The 15,975-nt window shown below is 38.1% G+C and overlaps 2 protein-coding genes across 5 annotated transcripts in view; both read right to left on the bottom strand.

Moving 5' to 3' along the window:
* The window catches only part of LOC109431885 (tetratricopeptide repeat protein 39C-like), a 76,787-nt gene that overhangs the window by 57,775 nt on the left and 3,037 nt on the right, over positions 1-15,975 (bottom strand). For 2 of the 4 annotated variants that reach the window (XM_062856985.1, XM_062856986.1), the window contains exon 2: positions 7,611-7,830. The gene's annotated coding sequence lies outside the window, so the exon portion shown is untranslated. Of the gene's footprint in view, positions 1-7,610; positions 7,859-15,975 lie in introns of all 4 variants that reach the window. The other 2 variants (XM_062856984.1, XM_062856983.1) reach the window with 1 other exon arrangement.
* On the bottom strand, positions 756-1,449 carry LOC115260507 (protein sel-1 homolog 1-like). The gene is made up of 2 exons (XM_029861431.2): positions 1,198-1,449; positions 756-1,118 (listed from the first exon to the last, which is right to left on the bottom strand). The coding sequence occupies exons 1-2, from the start codon at positions 1,300-1,302 to the stop codon at positions 756-758; spliced, it is 468 nt and encodes a 155-aa protein (XP_029717291.2). The 5' UTR covers positions 1,303-1,449.

The following is a 15,975-nucleotide window of genomic DNA, read 5'->3' as shown; positions in this document are numbered from 1 at the left end:
GCTCCACCGCGAATAGGAACACATCATTCCGAGTTCAACTGCATGCATCTGGTCCAGGTTGTAAAAGGCCATCACTTGGCCGGACTACGATGCCAGGTTGAAGTATGTACTTGTTGGCCAGCTTGAAGTCCCGCTTGACCCCAATTCCGCTAAAATACATATTTCCAGGCGTGTTTCCCAGCTGCAACTGGCTATCGACCCATCCCTTATCGGCCGCTTCCATGAAATACTTCAGCGCTTTTACTGTGTCCTTGGGAACCTACTTTCCGTGCAGACACGTCACACCCAAATCGAACAGCCCAACGGGGTCACACCCAAATCCGCCGCCTTTTTGAAATTCTTCAACGCTGTGTCATTGTTCGCTTTGATGTTGTCGCTTCCCTCCAGGTAGTGATGGAAACGACTTTTGCTGCATTGGCCGCTAGACTACAGTACTGATGCAATGCTTTCTGATGGTCCATCGGGATTTCGCGACTGATAGTAGAGGTGACCCAATCCAGCTAAGTCTGTATGTCGCCCTTATCCGCAAGCAGTTGATCTAATGTGGGCTTCGTGACCGTGCGGTTAGGCGTCAGTCGTCTAGGCGTTTCGTAAGCCTCGGAGTGCGGGTTTGATTCCCGCTCCAGTCGGGGAAAACTTTTCGTCAAACGGAAAATTCTTCATTGGGCCACTGGGTGTTATGTGTGTTGTCCGTTGTCTCGGGTTGGTAATGTTCAGTCTGTGCAGCCTCTGGCTGAAGACGGTGTAGTGTCTTTTTAATCCAGAAGCCTTATCCGATGGACGGCTACTCCGCCGGAAAACTTCACTTGATTGGCCATTGGCCACCTTCCTGTAGAAATCCAGCGTAGTTTCGCAACTAATCGATACCCAACTCCGGGCCAGGACCGGTACCCAAGCGCCTTATGAGCCCACGAGTTGTTCCCCAAAGCTGCTATCGTGTAGTAGACCAGCACCTTGACATGCGTCTCGTTGAACCAGATGCCCGTGGCGTACATGAATCCAAGACCCATCTGCGCTTCAAGGAGCGCCTCTTCGACTAGCTGCATGAACGTCTGCTTGACCGCCTCCGTGTCCATGTGCACCGGATTGAGAACCACCATTTCCCTGTCGAATGCTTCCTGAAAATAAATCGATTATCATGGCGTAAAACAGTTCACTTTACAAACCTTTTTTGATTATTTCATGAAGAATTCTCACCTTTTCTGCGGTGGTTTCCGTCGTTGAACAAAAGACTCGGTAGCCGTACATCCGTATACGCGTAGCGGTCTTTCGCCTTGTCCACAACCACCAATTCCACAGCATTAAGCAGCGATTTCTGCCCCGGTTAGTGTATGTTCACTAGAATCACGTGAGGCGGCACACTGAACCCCCGTCCGGTCAGCGAAGTCCGGTTCAAATCCGATCCGATCCGTTCGTTGCTGTCGTTTCTGTCCTGATGAAACCGATGGAGTCGCGGAGCAGCGCAGTTTGACATTTCTGAGTGTAAACAAAAAAAGGGGTCCCAGACGTTGCTAATTTTCGAGGTGAAAAAAAAGATCACCATTACAGAGTTGCCAAAAACAGCCAAAAATTACTTCGCATGGTGATTTTTATTTCAAAATGTGGTGAATTTCCCAGTTTTTAAAAAATTGTATGAAAATCAGGAGTGCATATAAAAAAAATCTGAAAACGGTAAAAGTCATCAAAAACAGGTGTCTTTCGAAGAAAAATATAAAAAAGGGGGGTTAGGTCAGACGGGAATGGTCTATTTCATTACAGTTGGTGTATTTAGGACCAAAATATTCCTTATTTCACTCACGATCAAATTCATGACACCTTATAAGTAGAATATTCCAACAAAGTAAAATACACTGTGTACTAAAAACGGCAGATTTTGCTAATTTCACGTAGGTTTTTGCGCTTAGGTTTATTTATTTTGTCATTTTCTAAAGATAATAATCTTTGTAATGAAGCTTAAATTCAATTGGTTACTGGGATATTTGTTCCTACGGGGACTTCAATTCCATCCAAGATTCTCCTAATAGCTTCTAAGAAAAACCAGAAGAAACTTGCTGGAGTATTTATTTCCTCAAGAAAATCCTATAGGAACTCCATAAACAAAAACTACTGGAGGAATTTCTCAAAATTTGCCTGGAGAATTTCCGTTAAAAACATCCGAAAGAATTCCAGAATGATCTTCCAAGGGAATTTCAGAAGGATCTGCTGGAATTCAAAACTGAGAAAACTCTTCGAGAAAACCAGTAAAGAGTCCCTAGATGAATCCTGGAAAGATTTCCTGAAGAACTGAAGAAAAATTCCAGAAAAAGTTCAAAAAGAATTTCCGGAAGAAGTTCCGAAGAAATCTACTAACTATTTTCTGAAAATCCAAAAGCAATTCCTGAGAGAAGGCCAGAAAAAATCCTGGAGAAATCCCTGATGGAGCTCCCGAATGAATCCCGGAAGAAGTTCCGATGGTTTACCATAAGAATCCCACAAGTAATTCCTGAAAGGATCGTGGAAGCAGCTCCTAGAAAATCCCGAAGAAGTTTTCGGAGGAATACTGAATGAAGATTTTGAAGGAGTCCTGAAAGGATCTCAGAAAGAATCTCTGAAGAAATCCCAGAAGGCAGAGATGGCATTCCGCACTGAAAATATACACAGTGCAGCTCATTTTCATATTGAAACCGCGCACACTTGCACACACACGCACTAAGGATCATGATATCCCTGCCAGAAGGAACTCCGGAAGGAATCTGACACATAATCAGAATTCCTAGAACCCGAGTAGGTGGAAAAATCTGATGAATAGCATATTCAGTTATGATTGACTGAATTACTGAAGAGCAAAAACTGATATTGGTTTGATTGATATAAGAGGTAAAAGAACAGAAATAATAGCAAAATCTAAGAATGTAAATATCATGGGAATAAGAGCATGCGGTTCTTCGTTTCCACACCTCAGAAAGGGGCACAAGGCATTTCACTAACATTGAGCCATCTCTATGGGTGTATGTGTTCCATTTCGTGCAGAAGAGCTGAACTTGTTCTTATGTAGAAATTTTTTGCTATTTCGACAAGAACAAAAACTGATATCATATCACTTTGAGCTATTCGTGCGATATTCATTAGAATTTTGAATAACTCATCAAAATCACATCGAGCTATGACAGCAAAAAGTGTTCGATTTGAGATATGATTTAGATATTCTCGTCTACCTGGGAAGGAATCAATTTGACAAAATTATGGAAGGAATTTCTGAAGGAATCTCGGAACGAATTCTGGAAGCAATCTCCGAGAGAACTTCGCAGGAATACCTTCTAGAAGTCAAAATAACATCTGAAGACAAAAAAAAATCTATAAGGAGAATAAAACAAAATCACAGAGGCTCAGAAAAAGGTGCTCTTTTGTTAAAAAAAAATGTTTTTTTTTAAACCCAATTGAACGAAAAAAATGAAAAAATCGATAAAATGGTGTAATTTTCCAATTTTAATATCTCGCAAAGCGCTAAAAATCGCAACCTGATTTCTACAGCAAATACACATCAATACTAGACAAACACACTGTCAAAAATTTGGAACGATATATTTTGGTGTTTTTGAGATATTTGATCTTTTGTAATGGTAAAACTAGCGGTCCAACTTTTGATCATAACACTAGGTATAAAGAATTGGTTTCTTCGAGAAAGTTGTTTATTTTGACAAAAAAAAAATAACTCTTTCATAGACGTCGAAATTTCATGGTCGTAAAAATGATTAGGTCATGAGCGGCTATTGGTACATTGACGGTACCTCATAAAAAAGTACATACTCATCTTCATTCAGAATAGCTTTGCTTAACTTTGCTTGGGCTATTTTAGGACTTCTATCGCTGATGATGTTAGCAGAACTCCGATGAAATAAAATGTGATGACTATATTTCACTCGACTATGTATATGAGTAAAATTTAAACAGAAATTTTCTTCCGAATTCTTTAAATTATTTCCAATAAAAAAAACAACAAGAAACACTCTTCAAAACGGCTTGTCACATGCATTTAACGATCAATTTAAATTTCATTCCATTTCCGCGATCCTTCCACCAGAGGCGCTAGTGTTCGATCGCTTTGACGTTTTCCAGTGCACACGTTGCTGAATGACGCAAACGAAAATTACAGGTGATTTGTGTAGTAGTTTTCGTGTTAGACAAACGTCAAATCGAAATCCATCATGACCGACAGTGCCAGTGTCTCGCGCGGTTCCAACGTATCTAAATAAATACCAAGGTAAGAGATTCCCGCAAATGTCAATTGTAGTAGGTGTTGATTCTTCAAATGACAATCCAAATGGAAGAGTTTGGAGTTATTCTAGTTCTGAACACTGAAGCGTCAAGACCTGCACATGAGGACGTTACATTGGCTGACGAGGATGGGATTCAAATTGGAAAATCCTAAAGAAGTTTGAACCATGTACTAGAAAATTCGAGGAAAACAGAAGAGACGAAACATGAACATTGAAAAAGAATGAAATATATTTCAAATGTTTTTGCATTTACAACGGCATTTAGTTCCTTTACTGAATACGCGAAGATACTCGTCAAGATTCGGATTGTCCCCAAAATTACTGTCGAGTAATGGTAAGCAGAAAGATTGTTCAAAAAAATGAACGAGCTATCCAATTCGTCCATGAATGACACTGAGGTAATTACAATCAGTGACCAATTAATTTATTAATACGAAAATCGTATGTAATTTGATATAAGGTACTTAAATGAAGGGAATGATGCTTCCAGGACATTTAATGAGACGGGTGAAGGGAACAAAGATTCCAGGCCATCCGTCTGTTAGCCCACAAAATGAGGCATTCGAAAGAATCTGAATGAAAGGAACGAAGATTCCAGGCCATTTGACTAAAAGGAATTAAAAAAGAAACTAAGGATTACTGAACTGTGAGTCCGGGGTTACTCCGAAGCGCAGAAAGATGTAAGCCCGAAAGTTACTGGATCACGGATTAAGAAAGACCAGAAATTTGTTGTAGTAAAGCGCTGTTTGCAGATCAGAAGAAATTTCTCAGCCTGTCTTGATGCATGGGAAATTCCTTGCCTGAATCGCTCAAGAAACCGGGGTTTCTTCGATCGCAGTACGCAGTAGCGAAGAAATGACAGTTCAAATAGCAGTCACCAAGGAAAGTTTCTGCCAGGAATCACTCAGGAAGTTTCTTGAGCGATTCCTTTCGATCTCGAAACTGCGCTTAAGAAAAAACTGGAATGTTTCTAATTACTGGTTTTGTCAAAGTTTTGTTCCTTAAAACTTCATGAGACTATTCCATTGAATCTGTGTTTGGCAATTTTCCCGTTAAATGTCAACCGAAAATTGATAGTGAAAACTCGAATACTAGATGTGAGTTTTAGTTTGATATAAAAGAATTTGAGCAAAATGGTAAGAGTATAAAATATTCACAATAGGGGGATTCACTTAACAGCGTAAACTGATTAAACTGATTAAACGTCGCGATCATCAAGGCAATCTTCGATTATTTCATTCGCAAAATCATGAAACATTTCAAATAAGCAGGAAATCATGGCTTACGCAGCAATTTAATCTGTTTGGTGAATACCCCTAATGAATAATAAAATAAGTTAACAAATGTTCGTGAAATGATTGTTCAATGTTCATCAAGGAGATCTTAAACTACTATGTAGTTTGTGATCATATATCTTTTATAAACTTCAATTGTTATAACTATTATTCATAAAAGTCGAATAAAAATTAAATTTGTTTAAAGTTGACGAGGGATGTAGTAGGCGTTGATTCTTCAAATGACAATCCAAATGGAAGAGTTTGGAGTTATTCTAGTTCTGAACACTGAAGCGTCAAGACCTGCACCTGAGGACGTTACATCAATAACGAGACTCACCAACACATCTGCGTTAGTTGTGAAAAGTTGGTGTTTTTACTCTAAAATGTCATTATTTCAGCAAAGTTTGTGAAGTTTTATTAGTTAAGATGTTTCTAAATGCTGAAAAAATATGTTTAGAACCAATTAATAAAAAATTGTCACTGATTTTCAAATGACGATATTTCATGTTTTATTGCATGCAGGTCACTTTTAATCCAGTGCGATGCAATTAAATAATAATTATTGCTTCTAAGATGAGAGTGCTTAATTTCTTAAGAAAGTTTGCTAAATAGCGATGTGCCCATACAAAATCAGCGCAAACTTCATAACTATTTTTTTCTTTTTTCCCATTTCTCACTAATCCATGAATATTGGCGGGAATCTCTTACCTTGATATTTAGATACTTTGGCGCGGTTCCACCAATTACAGTGCCTCATGAAAAAGACGCCGGGAAAAGATTTGATTAATTCCCTCTAAGAGTTACGTCTGTTTGTCTGTGATTGAACCTTTTCATATTTGAAAAGCGAGCTTGCTTATTCAGGCATCCTAAGACGGTGTTTTACTCAACTTACGCTAACATACTAAGGCTGTGAACCGTTTCGCTTGTTTGTTTAACTTTTAGTTAAAATTTGACACTTCGATAGTTATTTTGAAAATAACCCTACTCGCGAGCAGGGTTAGTCTTGACAGTTCGATAGTTATTTTTGTTCGCAATGATTTGGCTACGTACTGTATTTTGTTCCAAATAACTACTCCTCTGTCAAATTTCAAATGGGCCACCGTCGTGGTTATTTTTTAACTTTTCGATGGCAAATAACTATCCAAGTGTCAAATTTTAACTAAAAGTTAAACGAACAAGCTAAATGGTTCACACCCTAAAATATAAATATCTAGTCGAAAACTATATTTATTTTACGAAACGACAACAGTGTTGATATTGATATTAATACTCACGGGTTTGGGCGCGACCTCCTGTCAAATTTTCATTCATGAAATAGTGAAATAAGCGATCAGCTGATCCGAAAAGTCTCGTAAAATGGCTCATACAAGCAGATACAAGCAAACGAAGCGCTTAAGGCGAAACTGGAAGCAATTCTTATTTTTTTCAGTTTATGATTTTTTTTAAAAATAACGAAGCAATATTTTCAAAAACGGTTTTCGTACACATAGAGTATGGATCAATGTACCTTCTGATTTTTTTTTCGTGTTGAACAAAGTTTTTCATATTTTCAAAAACCATTTTTTTTGTGAAATTTCGTTCAAAAATGGTTTCTGCAAAAACGAAAAACATTTTCCACTACGAAAAAAAAATTTGAAGATACCTTGATCTATCCTCTACATGTGTACGAAAACCAATTTTGAAAACTTTGCTTCGTTATTTAATAAAAAATCAAAAACAAAAAAGTGAGGAAATGCTTCCTGTTTCGCCTTAATAAGAAATTCCTTAATCAAACCAATGATATGTTATACGAATGTTGTAACATCAAGGGAGTATAATAGAACACAAGGGAGTGCCAATTTCGCTCCAAATGCTCATTTATTTCACTATAATTCCCATAATATTGCCAACAGATATTTTTGTCACAATATATCTCGCTTAATCACACTGCACTGCTGAAGCGTAAAACACATTTATTCTACCTCAACTCACGCTATAAACTGATTATCACCTGACAAACAGGAAGCCACAGCAGTATTTAATTCGTGTCATTTGAGAAGCTAAACACTTATTTTGTTAACACAATAAAAACACCTACCTGCTTCGGTCACTCCCAGCCAGTGCCAGTGATGGTGGTTATCCTGTCCTGATGGTCAGCTACAGCTTACACAAACCCCCGATCGATGGTATTTATCACACTTTCAACTTTTCGCTCTGTCTTTTCCTTGGCAATATCCCTTTCCGCGGAACATGTATACTAAGCTGGCTATCACATTATTTCGGCAAGTCCTCTCTGACTCGGCCTTCACCTAGTTATGCTGCACACGATTCAGTGTCATTTTTTAGCTGTTTGTAAAGCACGTACATATTGAAAGAGCTATCCCGGGTAGAGGTGAATAACAAACCAATAGGGGGCATCCATAAAGTACGTCACGCTCATAGGGGGGAGAGGGGGTTACCGAAAGTGTGACAAGCAAAGTATTAGGTATACGAAAACCCCGTACGAAGGGGGGAGAGGGGGTCTAAAATTCTCAAATTATGCGTGATGTACTAAATGGATGCCCCCATAACTAAAGAATAACATATTTTGTCATCATAACTGAATTTGCAATTCTTTAGTTTTTTGTGAATAGCCCAGGATGATATATAAATAACAAAATATGCAATCATTATGAAACTTGTAATTGGCGAGTTATTATTGAATAGTATAATAACATAATAAAAACAAATGTTACTATCATACTATCCAGCCACAATATCAAAACAATAACATCATTTACCATCATATTAAAATATGTTATTATTTTGACATTCTTTTTGCTATTATTTTGTTATTACAATGGCAAAATCAGTTATTCTTTAGTTGTTATGCCATAGAAATTTAGTTATTATTTTTATTATTAACTTATTTTATTATTATTATTAATTTATTATTTAACTCTTATTTTTAATTAATTAACTCTAATTTTTAATTATTAATTTATTATTTAACTCTTATTTCAAACAAAGTACTAGCAAATTTTGCCATTCAAACATTTTATTTTAATGGTAAAATTTGCCCTTCATTTGCCATTTCGCTCTACCCGGGATACCACTTTCAGATTCCTCCTCCACACATGGGATATTTTTTACAAACTAAAGTGGTCCCCCATGAGCAATTTGCAACATTGTAGTATGTTTCATTGAATCAACAAGAAAACCCTTTCCACAGTATGTCCTGTGTATGCCATGAATGGTCATTTTTTGCTTACACTCCCGATCAAAAGATTTGGGTCACTTTCTCGGAAACATGGTATTTTTTTTTTCAAGTCCATATGATGTTTGAGAGCATTTAGGCAGAGGGTTCTATTTTGGATACTATATTAAAATAGCTAGATCTTGAGTTAGGTCGTGGGTGAAACCAGAGATTTGTACCAGGGGCACTCCCGACTGACCTGTCCTTACTTACTTGTTACTTACAGAGTCACTAACGAAAAGAATGCCTCAAGAAGTCGAATGCTTTTAAGTTCTAGGCTCAACAGGGATGCAAAAGCAGATGAGAAACGAATCTACCGCAGCAAGAAACGGCAGCATGAAGAGAGCGTGATTGCTGAAGCACAGAATAAGCTATGCTATAGAACGATATGTGGAGGAGTTATGCAACTGTCAATGGCACGCAGCACAAGACTGCGCCAGTGCCGACCATGTATAATGGCTGGAAAGGAAATATGCGGACAGACAAAACAATGGTAGTGGCCTGGAGGGTAGAAGGAGCGAAGATTTTTCTTAGCCTAAACATTTCTAAAAAATTCCAACGTCATATCAGGAGCTAAACCTAAACTTGAAGTTGGACAGAGAAACATAAGGGCCTAAAACACATTTCCCAAAGCATCCACGGACGTATCCCTTTTCGTTTTCCCTCTGAGTGAATTATAAAATTGAATGTGAAATTCACAAAATAGGAGCTCCTACAATCAAACGTCGGAATCGATTATCAGGGAATTGGAAAAAAATCACCCCGGATAATCGAACAATTTTTTTTTTTTCATTTCATAAGCTTTTTGTATTAGGACACCTTTATTGGGGTTGCTTCTGGAGATTTCTCCAGAATTTCCATATGGATACTTCCTTCTGGGGATTCTTACAGTCTTTAACTGGGATTTCATCTTTCGATTACTACAAAGATGAAATCTTGGATTCCTTCAGTAACTGCTGCTTAGGAATTCCACCTTGTATGTATTCCGCGGATTCCTTCAAATGGATTTTTCTGGGAGTTTCTCATAAAAATACTTCAGGAGTACCTTTAGGGAATTTAGGAGTTTAGTCTGTTAGGAATTAGTTCCTTTAGAACACATGAGTTAAGCCTAGGATCTGATTCAGGGATTTCTCCATGAACTCCTGAAGATTGACAGAAGAAATTCCTGAAGGAATACCATCAAACCTAAATATATCCCTAGATTTCTAAAATGTTTTTTGGAGGATTCCAAAATTATTTATTTTTTCTCATAATATGTTTTTTTTATGTCCACAAAAATTTCGTAAGAAAGGACTAACCCAGCTTTTTTATCAACGTTTTCTTCAGTAGAATATAACGGAAACCAGTCCGAAGATTTTTTGAAAATGTCTCCCTAATGTCTTCCATGATAAACCGAAGTTCTGTCAGTAATCAATCATCCAATTTGTTTATTTGTCTTATTAAAAATCTCGAAGTATCCATGCTCGCATTCCGCAAAGAAAGTTTTAGATACCCCTATACTGCATATACTCATTTCAGAGAATTGTTAAATGACTTATTCCCGGAAGGATTTTTGGAAGAATTTTTGATTAACCTTGAAACTATCAATGGAGGAAACCCTCGAGGTATTTCTGTAAGAATTCCCGAAAGGAATTTTTGGAGAAATTCTTGGAGAATTTACTGGAGGTATTTTTGGAGAACTAATGGATAAGAATGGACTTCTTGGAAAAATTCTGGAATTCACCAGAAGGAATTCCTGGACGATTGTATCCAAATAGAAATGCCTGAAGAAGAATTGCTATGAGAATTCCTGGTGCATTTCCTAGAGGAATTCCGGAAGGAAACTCTGGAGAATTCCGAAAAAGATTTTCCTGGGCTGAATTCCTGAAGGATTCCCTGGAAAAATGTTTGAAAGCACTTCTAGCATGTCATATAAGTATTTATTTGGTTCAAATAAGTCACAGTAACTTCTGCGCAACCATAATCTGCGCTGTCGTGACTCTTTGGCATGTGTGTTGCTTGGAGGATTTTTTGTAAGTCTTCCTGATTGGATCCCTAAAGATACTTCTGAAGGGATTACTGAAGGAAGTTCTGGAACATTTTTAGGCAACTTCTTGGAGAAAATCCAAAAGAAATTTCTGGAACAATCCTCAAACAAAACTCGGAAGTAGATCCTAGGAATTCTAGGAAAAGTCCTAGAAAAAGTCCTAAAACAATCCTTGGGGGAACGAAACCCTTGAGGTATTCCCAGGAAATTTTTTAAAGAAATCCCTTGACACCTTGACATTTTTTTTAAGAATCCCTGAACACCCCAGAACTCTCAAAACTTCTTCTTATTTATGGCTCGATGTTCTCACTGGAACTAGGCCTGCCTCTCTTCAACTTAGTGTTCTTTGAGCACTTTCATTGCCTGCCATTGCATGAATTTGTATATTGTAAGGCAAGCAAAACGATACACTATGCCCAGGGAGTCGAGAAAATTTTGGCTGGCCGGAACGGGAATGGAACCCGTCGTCTTCGAATTGGCAATCCAAAACCTTTAACCACTAGACTAACTAGAAACCCCTGAACTCTCAAAACACCCCTGGAAGAACTTCTAGAGGAATCTCTGGAGTAGTTCCTGAAAAAACCAATGAATAATTTCTTGAAATTTCCTTGGAGAAAAAAAAAGAATCTCAGGATATATTCCTAATAGAATCGAAGGACGAATTTCTGAAGGAATTACTTTGCAGGAGCTGCAGGGGATATTCTTGAAGGAATTCATGGATGGATTCCTGAACAAGTCCGTCTCCTAATAGATTTCCTGTAGATAATTTTGGAAGAATTCCCGGATAAATTACACTACTTCACAAAAAAAAACGAAAGTTATAAACTTCTATCATCGACCAAAATTTTTAATGCATAATTACCCAAGCAACAATAATAGCTGAATAACAGCCTTATAAGCTAAAATTTATCTTATGATCTGATATCAAGATCGTGCTCAAAAAAAATAGGTAGAACAGTTTTTGAGTTGTTCATAAAACTCGAGCCTTATAGTTTTTAAAAATATGGAATTTACTAAAATTCAAATATTCAATGAATTTTGAATCTTTTTGTAAAAATAGAAAGCTGAATATAGTATGATTCGATCATATGAACATAATTTTTGCATCAAATTAGTTGGGTTCGAGATATTGGTGATTATATAGGTCAATCTCCTCAAATTTGAGCAAAATTTCCAAAAAATAATGAAGATTTGTATTTTTTTCAGCAAGATTTTTTTTTCTCAACGTACATTTGAAACATTAGATGTTAGCCAAAAATAGAAATAGAGATGTATGAAGGGAGTAACTTTGCATAAAAATAGAACAAAAATCAATTTCAAATCGACAGCCTTTTATGGAAAGTCGAAAAAATTTCCGCTCTACTGAAGGAATTTCTGCATGAATTCCCAGAGGAATCTCTGGAAGAACTTTTGAAGGAATCCTTGGAGGAATCCCCGAAGGAATTTCTGAAGGAACCCCTGAGGGAATTCCTGAAAAACCCCTGGAAGAATCCCGAAAGCAATCCCAAGAGGAATACCTAAGGAAACCCCTTATATTTCCTCTAGGAAGTCCTGGATAACTTCCTAGAGGTGTTCCTGAAAGAATTACATTAAGAATTCCTGAAGGAATCCGAAGAAGAGTTCCCGGATGAATCCTTGGAGGCATTTTTAAAATAATCCCTGGAGTTGTTCCTGAAAGAACCACAGTAGGAATTCCCGAATGAATCCCTGGAGAAATTCTAGGAGGTATACCTGAAGGAAATTCTTAATAAACCCCTTGAGGTATCCCGGGAGCAATCCCATGAGGAATTCCTTTGGACATTCCACTAGAGCTTTCTCAACGAATTCCTGAAAAAAAAACTGTAGGAATGCCTGGAAAAAAAATCTGAAGAAACCCATGCCTGCAGTAATTTCTGGACGAATTATTCAAGGAATCCTTCGATGAACTCCTAAAGGATTTTTTGTACACAGTTTTTAAGGAATTCCAGGATTACAATTTAAAAAAAAATGGTAAAATGTTCTAAAACAATTCCCAGAAAAAAATCCTGGAGAAATAGTTACAATAATTCCAGATGGAGTTATTGAAGGAATCTCTAGCGGAACTCTTGGAGGAATATATGGAGAAATCTTTGTGGAAATCTTTGGAAGACCAAATCCCTCATGAAATCCCTAGATGAATTATTGAAGGAATTTCTGGAGGAATCCATGCTGGAATCACTGAAGGAAACTAGGAGAGAATACCTGGAATAAATTATTTCTTGAGTTATTTTTTGTGGAACTCTGATAATTTTGAGTAGGCTCAAATTGAAAGGAAAATGATGGTCACCTGAACTCCCCCTCCCCCCTTAAATTATAGGAAATCAATCAAGTAAGCTCAGTTTCAATTTGAACTACATCTACTAACTTTTTTAAAACGCATACCGAACGTCCTGGATGTTATTTTAATAATAAATACTTTTCTTTTGTTTTTGTATTCATAAAATAATTAGAATGGTTCATCATTATCGGTGTCCACATAGAGTGACTTTGGGTAATATCGGCAGGTTTGTTCTCATCGTTATGGAGGATTTTAGTAAAGCCAAGATGCCTGAAACTTTCTCGTATAATTCAGCTTGATTTAGAGCATAATCAAGCATTCAGAGGTTCCGCTAAGCGGATTAAAGAAATATCGTTTATCAAAAAAAAATCTCAAAAAAAAAAGCAATAGGGTGCCTGTACCAATTATGACACTACCTAAGGAAAATTATGTGTACAAAAATAATGAGAAGATCAACGAACGTCAGCAATATGTTAAAAGATAGCTTAGTTTCCATACTTCAAGGAAAAATATAGAAACGGAGCCAAAACTACTTTCAGTATTTATTACTGTGTGTGCCAATGATAGGAACCCTGCACCAGTTATGATTACATTTTTTAACTTCGGTTATTTTTCGCACTATTTGCATGCATGCCTTGTGGGATTCTATGGTGAAAAGGGGTGCAAGGAAGCCGAAATTTCAAATAAAATGATCTATTTATGTCATAAGTTGAGCAAAATGTGGAGTTTAAATGAGTGCAACCCCCAAATAACATTTTATTGTCAAATTAGTTTTATAGAGGTTTTTAGAACCGTTATAAAGCCTAATATATTCTATTTTGGTTTTATGATGGTTTTAAAAACCTCCTTCAGTCCATTTGGAACACTTACCCTACTTCGTATTTTTTTTTTATTAACTTCTGTTTTTTGTATTTTTCTACGAACTAGTAAGTTTCCTTCTTGAAGAGAATTGGTTTTTGAAATATTGCGTTTAATTTATCGCCCATTCACTAAAAGCGTAAATGTCTCAGCTCCCAAACAATTTTTAATAAATCCTTTTTCACAAATGAATAGTACTATCAGCGGAGATGCACCAGCCCCTGGCTAAAAATCTCTATAATGATAATAGTACTATCAGATAAAGCATTCATGGTGGAAAACAAAAAATGCATGTATTATTTTAGAAAATTTTGATGAAAAATGCTCAAAACAGCAATTTTATCATCACAAACAAGTTTCTGTAATCAATATAAACGCAATATTTAAAAAGCCAATATCCTTAAAAAAAACCGCTTAGTGCTCCATATAAAAATACAAAATACAAAAAATATTTCGTAAAATTGATTGTTTTGAGTATTTTAATGAAAAAATGTCAGTTTTCAAACAATTGCCCTGGCATTTTAGGAGTCGAGTTCTTGACTTTTCGCACATTGATTTATATTAGGACAGATCAACCAGATATCCATTTAGTGGAGCGGACCTCGTGTGATGGTTAGAACACTTGACTATCACGCCGAGGACCTGGGATCGAATCCCACTCCCGACAAACTCGCAAAAATGTGAGTTCTTCCTTCGCAAGGGAACAAAACGGTGAGTCGATAAGGAGAGCGTCCAATATAGCTCTGATCCTCACAAGTTCCTACCTCATGCTTCCACGGGTCAAGCGATGACAAAGACCGCCAGCTAAGAGTTGTGTGCTTAGCTGGTAGTGCAGCCTGGGCACTGTTGTCCTTCTGACTTCAGCTAGATTGAGGAGGTACGATCCGAGTGTCTGTTCACCAAGGAGGTGCGGCTCAAACAGCGTCTGTTCTGGCATCCAGCGGCTGAGTAAGAAACGCTGCACCACGCCCAGCTAGATCCAAGGTGGTAGCCCCATCAGCGTGGTCGTCCCAGTGTTGGTTGGGACGTTAAACAGAACTGGCACGATGGCCCTCCGGCGAGACAGGAGTGTTGGCGTAGGCCCAATAATATTATTTGGTTTGATTGGCTTTTATCGGTGAACTCCGGTGATTCACCGATAAAAGCCAATCAAACCAAATAATAGTATAGGTCCACGGTGATTATCTTCAACCGGTAGGCCCAATAAGCCACCCGTAAAAATCCCCATTGCGAATAACATAGGAGAAAATACGACTCGATACAATCGGCAAAGACCCACGCGACGAAATAAGGACTACGATTGGAAACTTGGAACATGGAATTGCAAGTCACTAGGTTTCGCAGGATGTGACAGGATAATCTACGACGAACTACATCCCCGCAACTTCGACATCGTGGCGTTGCAGGAACTTTGTTGGACTGGACAGAAAGTGTGGAAAAGCGGGCATCGAGCGGCTACCTTCTACCAAAGCTGTGGCCCCACCAATGAATTGGGAACAGGATTTATGGTGTTGGGCAAGATGCGACAACGTGTGATCGGGTGGCAGCCGATCAACGCAAGGATGTGCATGTTGAGAGTTAAGGGCCGTTTCTTCAACTACAGCATCATCAACGTCCACTGCCCACACGAAGGGAGACCCGATGACGAGAAAGAAGCGTTCTACGCGCAGTTAGAGCAAACATACGATGGTTGCTCGCCGCGTGACGTGAAAATCGTTGTCGGCGACATGAACGCGCAGGTAGGAAGGGAGGAAATGTACAGACCGGTAATCGGGCGAAACAGCCTGCACGCCGTATCGAATGATAACGGTCAGCGATGCGTAAACTTTGCAGCCTCCCGTGGTATGGTAGTCCGAAGCACCTTCTTCCCCCGCAAAGATATCCACAAAGCCACCTGGAGATCACCCGACCATCAAACAGAAAACCAAATCGACCACGTTCTAATCGACGGTAAATTCTTCTCAGATATAACCAACGTCCGCACATACCGCAGTGCGAATATAGATTCGGATCACTACTTAGTCGCTGTATGCATGCGCTCAAAACTT

Source organism: Aedes albopictus, chromosome 3 (genome assembly GCF_035046485.1).
Source record: "Aedes albopictus strain Foshan chromosome 3, AalbF5, whole genome shotgun sequence".
In the NCBI taxonomy this organism is placed as follows: domain Eukaryota; kingdom Metazoa; phylum Arthropoda; class Insecta; order Diptera; family Culicidae; genus Aedes; species Aedes albopictus.
Note: the sequence above shows the minus strand (reverse complement) of the source record. Positions and strands in the feature narration are given on the sequence as shown.

Bases quoted from the DNA above. Each gene is read 5' to 3' on its own strand.
- LOC115260507 (XM_029861431.2), bottom strand. From the start codon at position 1,302: ATGCTGTGGAATTGGTGGTTGTGGACAAGGCGAAAGACCGCTACGCGT. The intron at 1,119-1,197 runs GTGAGAATTCTT...ATTTATTTTCAG, and splicing joins CGGAAACCACCGCAGAAAAG to GAAGCATTCGACAGGGAAAT.